The 8,006-nt window shown below is 47.4% G+C and overlaps 1 protein-coding gene across 1 annotated transcript; it reads left to right on the forward strand.

Moving 5' to 3' along the window:
• The first annotated feature begins 2,417 nt into the window (after window positions 1–2,417).
• On the forward strand, window positions 2,418–6,294 carry LOC119302599 (60S ribosomal protein L36a). The gene is made up of 4 exons (XM_037579633.1): window positions 2,418–2,591; window positions 5,542–5,721; window positions 5,824–5,898; window positions 5,996–6,294. The coding sequence occupies exons 1-4, from the start codon at window positions 2,589–2,591 to the stop codon at window positions 6,053–6,055; spliced, it is 318 nt and encodes a 105-aa protein (XP_037435530.1). The 5' UTR covers window positions 2,418–2,588; the 3' UTR covers window positions 6,056–6,294.
• The last annotated feature ends 1,712 nt before the right edge of the window (window positions 6,295–8,006 follow it).

Consider the following 8,006-nt stretch of genomic DNA (forward strand, 5'->3'; position numbering starts at 1 on the left):
TGAAATGTAGACATTCATAGGCACAGATAATATTATCCGTTATCAACCTTCCGGGGACAAAAGTCGGTTGCTCCCTAGAGATAATGTCTGGAAGTATTTGTTTTAGTCTGTTTGCTATCACCTTCGAAGCTATCTTGTAGAGGACATTGCATAAGCTGATAGGCCTGAACTGTGAAAGTAAAGTAGGGTTAGTAACCTTTGGTATGAGGACAAGGACAGTGTCGTTTATGCATTCTGGACTCTCCTCCCCCCTTACAATCCTGAGCACAATGTTGGTCACATCATCCCCGCACACTTCCCAGTGCCGCTGATAAAACTGGGCCGGGAACCCATTCGGCCCTGGCGCTTTAGTGGGAAACATTTGAAACAAAGCGTTTTGACCTCCTCCTTGGAGTAGGGATCACATAACACTTCGTTCATGGCGGCTGTAACTTTACACGGAACATGAGCAAGGACCTCGTATAGGCCCTGTACACCCTCAGATGTATATAGATCTTGGTAGAAGGCATTTATCATATCCCTTAGCTCTTCCTGATTATCCACCATCACACCTAATGAGTTTTCAAGAGCTTTAATCATATTTTTCTTCCTGCGCAGACGAGCCCATAGGTGAATTTTTTTTGTGTTTTATCTCCAGATGACAACCATTCCGTGCGTGCACGCTGCCTCCACATAAGTTCCTCACGATGGTAGAGCTCGGCCAACCTCTCGTTAATCTTCAACTCAACATGCGATGGGCCTGTGCGGGTCGCCTCTCAACTCCTCTATCCTCTTCTTGAGACCTTTGATCTCTCGGCGAACACTTCCGAAAGCCTGTTTACTCCAGTTAGTCAGACCTCTAGAGACTCCTGCAAGTTTATCCCGCAGCTCCGGCACACTTCCGCACGGCCCAACAACAAACCATTCATCGTTCACAACATCTCCAAAGCCTTCATGCCTCTCCCACATAGACTCATACCGGAAGGACCGGTTTTTTGCACCCTCTTGAGCTCGCCCCATATTAAGAAAAATCGGGTTGTGGTCCGATGTGGCCGCATCATGGTGTTCAAGCGACGCTAGAGGAAAGTGTGTCATCCATTGCGGGTTAGCTAGTGCCCTGTCAAGCCTGCATATGGTATAAGAGCCACCTTTCACTTTCTTCTCAAAGGTCCAAGACCTGCCCTTGTAGCCGATGTCCATCAACATGCAAACATATGTCGCCTCTCTAAAGGCCTGAATTTGTGCGTTGCTCCGCTGACCTATCCCCACATGTTCATTCGGACGTAAAACTTCGTTGAAATCGCCAATACACAACCAAGGGAGGGAGCTCAAAGTGCTAATATTCTTCAAAACCGTCCAAGTTTGGTGTCTTAGATGGGTTTGGGCCTCTCCATAAACACATGTCAGGCGCCATAATTCTTGCCCATGCTCCTCCACAGAAACATCAAAATGATAACAAGAGTAACCCAAGATTTCAACATTTATTTCATCATTCCAAAAAAGCCCTATTCCACCACTTCTACCTTGACTATCAACTGCATAAGCTTTATCAAAACCTAAAGTACCAGCTAAAGATTCGACCCTCGCTCCATCTATTTGTGTCTCAACAATACACAGGAGGGAAGGGGCAAAATTCTTCGCGAGAGTGCGAAGTTCACTGACCGTCGCGGCGTTGCCCGCCCCACGACAGTTCCGGCATAGTACACTCAGGCCTCGTTTGGTTACAAGGGGAGCAAACCCAGGGCAGCAAACCCCAGATGGGGAGATTTCCCTGGATAGGTGGGATCCCCTCTCTCACCACCGGGGATATTTCTGTTGCCATTTGGTAACAAAGTGCCTCTGCAATCAACAGATCTAAAGATGGGGACTGGGAAGTGTGGTCGTACTTTCTCCCCAAGGGGCTATGGTTAGGATGGAAAGGAGAGAAAGGAGGCTGCGAGGAGAGGTACCAGGTGCGGGCTTGGTTGCTCGAGCCATGGAGACGAGGTGGCCATGAAAATTTGTTGTATAGGTGATAGCTGGAGGGAGATGGAGACGTCAGGGCGCCGTCGGAGGGAGGTAGAGCCACGGGGGGAGAAGACGAGAAGTAGTCCCGAGACGGAGAGATCGAGTTTTATACGGGGAGAATTATTCCGATGTCGGGAGGTGGGGGTGAGCGGCCCGGGGATTTCGACGGGATTGGGCCAAAAAATCCTCTTCCCCGTTGTCGCCAAATGCGTCGCCGCAAAAACCGGGGCGACGGTTACGCGTGGGAATCACGTCCGGGGAAACGACGAGGATCCCAGGAGGATCCATGGCTACCAAACGAGCCCTCATTGGGCTGGGCGGCACCCCTCGAAGGAGCCCGCCAATTTTTTTTATTTCACTTTTGGACATGTAACCCCAACCAAATACCCGTGCATTGCTTACCAGGCTTACACGGAGCAAGAAGCCCAAAGCCCCAAGCCCGCAAGCCCATATTCCCGAAGCTACACCTGCCGTCCCTAGGGTTTCGCTTCGCTAATATTTCACCCAAGCGCCGCCATTCTCCCCCTTCCCCCTTTCCTCACCGCCGCCCACGCCGCAGGAGAAGAAGCAGACGCGCGGAGGAGAGCTTCCAGGCGGCGACCATGGTAACGCCCTCATCTCCCACCACCGAAATCCCCTGATGGCTACCTTGCTCTCTCCTTCCTGAGACCCACCGCAGCTGTTGCGCGATGCCTCAGATTAGCTTTGTTCGTTCGTACTTTGTCGGGGGCTGTGATTACAAAAGAGTGGCCCGAGCGGATTGATTCTGGGAAACCCTAGCGGAACGGTAGATCTCGCCGCGTGCCCCCATTACAGCAGCGCGACGAGCAGCTCTTGGCGGTTGGGGATGGAGGTGGAACACGAGGTGCCGCCTGACGACCGGCTGTTCGGTTCTTGTGTTGTGTGTGTGTGTGTATCTGTTTCAGACAGAGGGAGAGAGAGGGAGATGTTTGGATTGAACGGTCGCGTGGGGCTTGGCATCTGGTGTTCCACATTCAAAACCCCGTGCTCGTGCTGCTCGTTGTGCTGCTGGTGCGTTGGCAGGGGTTGGCGCGCGCTTGGATCGCCGTATCCGTTGGGTTTCCTGCCGCGGTGAAGGTTTCTTAAAATACACTTGATATGAGCCTCCAAGAAGGTCTTTTACATTTTTTTATTTAGTATAAATTGTTGAATTGGGATTCTTCCTTCACATTTGGTACTCGCATAGGTTTTGATTGGTTTGTTTTGGACTCATAAGGAGCATGAGAGTGCAGTGTGACCTGCTTGGTAAGATGCCAAAGATCAAATCTTGCTGCTGTGGAGTACTTTTAAAATAGGCTACGCAATTGCTGCATTTAAAATAGGCTACAGAATATTTTTATAATCGCAAAAGTAAACATATAGTTGAAATGTGATCAATCTGGATGCTGGCTCCCTCCCTGGAGTCTCGACTGGCATAATCGTTCTGAGTTAACTCGGCGTGTTCTGTTTGGAAGCATGTAATGTTACTTTCCTTTACAGCAGGTTACCTTTCTAGTTTTCACTGTTCAAGCATCTTCGGTTTGACTTTTTTTCATGACTATGTAGCTCGCGCCATGCCTACCTTAGCTTTGTTCATTCATACTTGGTCTGGGGCTGTGATTACAAAAGAGTGGCTAGAGCGGCTTGATTCTGGTAAACCCTAGCGGAACGGCAGATCTCGCTGTGTGCCCCCATTACAGCAGCGCGACGAGCAGCTCTTAGCCGGTTGGGGATGGAAGTGGAACACGGGGTGCCGCCTGATGACCGGCTGTTCGGTTCTTGTGTTGTGTGTGCGTGCGTGTATCTGTTTCAGACAGAGGGAGAGAGAGGGAGATGTCTGGACTGAACGGTCGCGTGGGGCTTGGCAGCTGGTGTTCCATATCCAAAACCCCGTGCTTGTCCTGCTCGTCGTGCAGCAACTGCTTTAGCAGGGGTTGGCGCGCGCTTGGATCGCCGTCTCTGTTGGGTTTCCTGCCGCGGTGAAGGTTTCTTAACACACTTGATATGAGCCTCCAAGGTCTTTTACCTTTTTTATTCAGTATAAACAGCTGAATTGGGATTCTTCCATCACATATGGTACTCACATAGGTTTTGATTGGTTTGTTTTGGACTCATAAGGAGCATGAGTGTGGTTTAACCTGCTCGGTGAGATGCCAATAATCAAATCTTGCTGCTGTGTAGAGTACTTTTAGAATACGCTACACAATTGCTGCACTGAAAACTCATTTCTGCAATCACAAAATTTGAACCTATAGTTTGAATGTCATCAACCTAGATGCTGGCTCCCTCACTGGAGCCTGGACTGGCATAATCGTTGTGAGTTAACGCTGCATGTTCTGTAATGTTACTCTTCTTTTTGCCCAGCAGGGTACCTTTCTTGTTCACTATTCAAGCATCATCAACTTGTGTTTTTTTTCATTATGTGCGTGCCATGTAGCTCACGCGATGTCTAGCTTGGCTTTGTTCATTTGTACTTGGTCGGGGGCTGTGATTACAAAAGAGTGGCTTGAGCGGCTTGATTCTGGGAAGCCCTAACAGACCGGCAGATCTCGCGGTTGCCCCCATTACAGCACTGCGACGAGCAGCTCTTGCCGTTTGGGGATGGAAGTGGAACACGAGGTGCCGCCTGACGAGGGGCTGTTCGGTTCTTGTGCTGTGATGTGTGTGTGTGTATCTGTTTCAGTGATAGAGAGAGAGAGAAAGAGAGATCTGAATTGAACGGTCGCGTTGGGCCTGGCATCTTGTGTTCCACATTCAAAACCCTGCCCCTGTGTTGCTCGTCGTGCTGCAGCTGCTTTGGCAAGGTTGGCACGTGCTTGGATTGCCATCTCCGTTGGGCTTCCTGCTGCGGTGAAGGTTTTCTTACACTTGATATGAGCCTCCAATAAGATCTTTTACCCTTTTTTATCCAAAAGAGAAGTTGCACTTGGAATTCTTTCAACACATTTTGTGCTGGCATATGTTTTGATTAGTTTGTTTTGGACTCATAGGAGCATGAGTGCAATTTAATCTGCTTGGTGGTCTGCCAAAGTTCAAATCTCGCTGCTGTGTGGAGTACTTTTAGAATAGGCTACACAATTGCTGCATCGAGAACTCCATTTTTATAATTGCAAAATTTGAACCTGTTGTTGAAATGTTATAAGCCTAGAGTCTGGGCTGTCATAATCTTTGTGAGTTAACTCAATGTCTTCTGTTTTGAAGTTTGTAATGTTACTCTCCTTTTTGGCCAGCATGGTGCCTTTCTAGTTCACTATATTGTTTTAAGCCTCTTTGACTTAGTTATCTCATTATGTGTATGACTGGAAGTTGAAAATTCTGCTCTCTATTTTCAAACCCTCTTTGATTCACCTGGAATTATCCTCACCCCTGCGGGAATATAAACTTTTCACACTTGCATTCCTAGAAAGTTACTGTAAATTTCCTTCGAAACAAAGATATTCTTACTTCTTGGCGTATTAAACCAGCAAACATGTTCGTATGATTTCAGCAATGAAGTTCTATTTGCTTATCTGACGTGGTAAAATTCCTGGCTGTTTATTCCAAAACCATTTGTAGGTGAACGTTCCAAAGACCAAGAAGACCTACTGCAAGAACAAGGAGTGCAAGAAGCACACCCTCCACAAGGTTACGCAGTACAAGAAAGGCAAGGACAGTCTTTCTGCTCAGGGAAAGCGCCGTTACGACCGCAAGCAGTCAGGATATGGTGGCCAGACAAAGCCTGTTTTCCACAAGAAGGTATGGCACTGATTTCCGTGGCGGGTGCATCTTCTTTGCTGTATAACTCTAGCAATCTGTTGCTTCTTTGCATCTGGATGTTCATTATTCTGTTTGTTTCAGGCCAAGACAACAAAGAAGATTGTGCTGAAGCTGCAGTGCCAGAGCTGCAAGCATTACTCGCAACGCGCTATCAAGGTCCACACATCTCACTTAATCTGCCATCCAATCTCCTTGCAATACATTATTATGTTATATTCAAGTGTCTGACTCTATGATTGCATTGTTGCTACAGAGGTGCAAGCACTTTGAGATCGGTGGAGACAAGAAGGGCAAGGGGACCTCTCTCTTCTAAGCTGATGATATCCCTGTTTTGTTCAGTGTTGTGCCAGAACTTCCCACTCGAACAATGTATTAGTATCATATTGGTATTCTGGGTATAACTGTATGGGCTATGGAGCATATGTTTTGCCTTTCCTGTCAACGACTCTCTTCAGATCCTTGAGACAAGTAAAAATGTTCTTTCTGCTTTTGAGTTCGTTATGTTTGTTACTGGTCCCATTAGGACTGTATATGTTTCTGGTTTTACACTTTGATTGTGTATTCTCTCTGTTTCAAAAGTAATGTTTAGGTTTTAGCTTTGAATGTGATTTTATTGCTGAATATGTTGTTGTGAAGTGCTTAGCATAATGACATTGGAGTGATCAAGTACAGCTTCCTGTATCAGCATGTCACAGGCCAGCTATCGGCGGTGCCGCATTACCTAGTCTGGAGGGAAGCTGTTTCATGCAATCAAGTTGATGAAACGGCACAAAACCCAAGTTGAGTTCATTGTTGTGTCTCCCATGTCGAAGGGCATGGTAACATGGTGTCATGGCCATGGCAGGGAACCCTATGTCGTGATTTTTTATCACTAAAAATGGATAATAATCCAGCTCGCCCACTGCAGCATGGAACCCTATCTTGCCCACCGCATCTGGAGAAGATGGTTTCCATGTTGCACAGTGACCATGGCGCTTCTTCGCTGGTCACTGGGAACCCTAGCTCGCCCAGCACGTCTGAGTTGCCTTGGACGAATACGTAAGAGGGCCAGGAGTGTGAGAAGTCGATTCATTCGTTTCCTCTGCATATTCTATCGTGAAGCGGCAGTCGCCGTGCACATGCCCGTCTTGGGTGCACATTATCGCGACATTCTGGACGAACTTCCCTTCCTCACTGATCCCCAGCGGAAACGCAACACGGAGCTGGTGGACGGTGAGGGGATCCCACACGACGGCCTCACGGAGCGCCACGCAGATGAGGAGGGCGAGGCCGTGGCGACAGCCGAGAAAATTCCAGTCCTCGCCGCAGCTCCATGGCGAAGAGAAGCGCGTGTGCACGTGGGCGGGATGCGATCCGGCTGGCCCATCGCGGGGTTGAAGATTGGCGGATCGATCATCTTTAACGTATTCGTGGACGAAAAAGCCGAGTAGCGGTGGTGGGTTGTTACAGCGGTGGTGCTCGCGGAAGCGGCGGAGGAAGTCGAGTTCGGAGAGGATGCGGCGCCAACGCGTGCACACGAGAGATGCGCGGAAGGGAGGGGGGTTGCGGAGGGAGGCGGAGGAGGACACCGCCGTGCAATGTGGGTGCAGGCGTCAGAGAGGGGCGGCTCATTCCGGCGAGGCTAGGGTTTTGAAGTCAGACCGCGTCGATTGGATTGGAGTGGAGGAGGAGATTTTTTTTTTTTTGACGGAAGAGGCGGAGGTGAATTTCATTTCAACAAAGAAAAGAAAAAAGTTTTGTAAAGTTTAATACTCCCTCAGTTTCATTTTAATCTGCATATAAAATGTCTAAAGTCAATCTTTATAAAGTTTGATCAACTTTACAAGCAAAAAATAGCAGCATTCACAATACGAAATCAATACAATTAAATATATTAAAAAACAATATTCATATTATACAACTTTAGTATTATAGATGCTGGTGTTCTTTTTTCGGGTAAGATGTTGATGTTTTTTTATATAATCTTGGTCAAAGTTTGCGTAGTTTGACTTCAAACAAATAAAAAAAACGAAGGGAGTATACTCCACTGCCTCAATCATATTTATCTTATCCATTAGCAATGAACAATCAAATTAAACAAATACTTCTATGAGGGTGTTTTCTAGAGGCTAATTCATAGAACAAATGATGATCGAACACATAACATTGCATCAAATGATCCTCTAAGCTTCAATGTTACTTGATTCTTAACAAAGCTAATTATGATGGTATGCCTTAAATAAAAAAAAGCCAACCTAAGCTGCATTTTTTCTGACTGGTGGACT

This window comes from Triticum dicoccoides, chromosome 5A (assembly GCF_002162155.2).
Source record: "Triticum dicoccoides isolate Atlit2015 ecotype Zavitan chromosome 5A, WEW_v2.0, whole genome shotgun sequence".
Lineage (NCBI taxonomy): Eukaryota > Viridiplantae > Streptophyta > Magnoliopsida > Poales > Poaceae > Triticum > Triticum dicoccoides.

Coding starts and splice junctions, on each gene's coding strand:
- LOC119302599 (XM_037579633.1), top strand. Junction 5,722..5,823: donor AGCCTGTTTTCCACAAGAAG/GTATGGCACTGA, acceptor TGTTTGTTTCAG/GCCAAGACAACAAAGAAGAT. Junction 5,899..5,995: donor ACTCGCAACGCGCTATCAAG/GTCCACACATCT, acceptor TTGTTGCTACAG/AGGTGCAAGCACTTTGAGAT.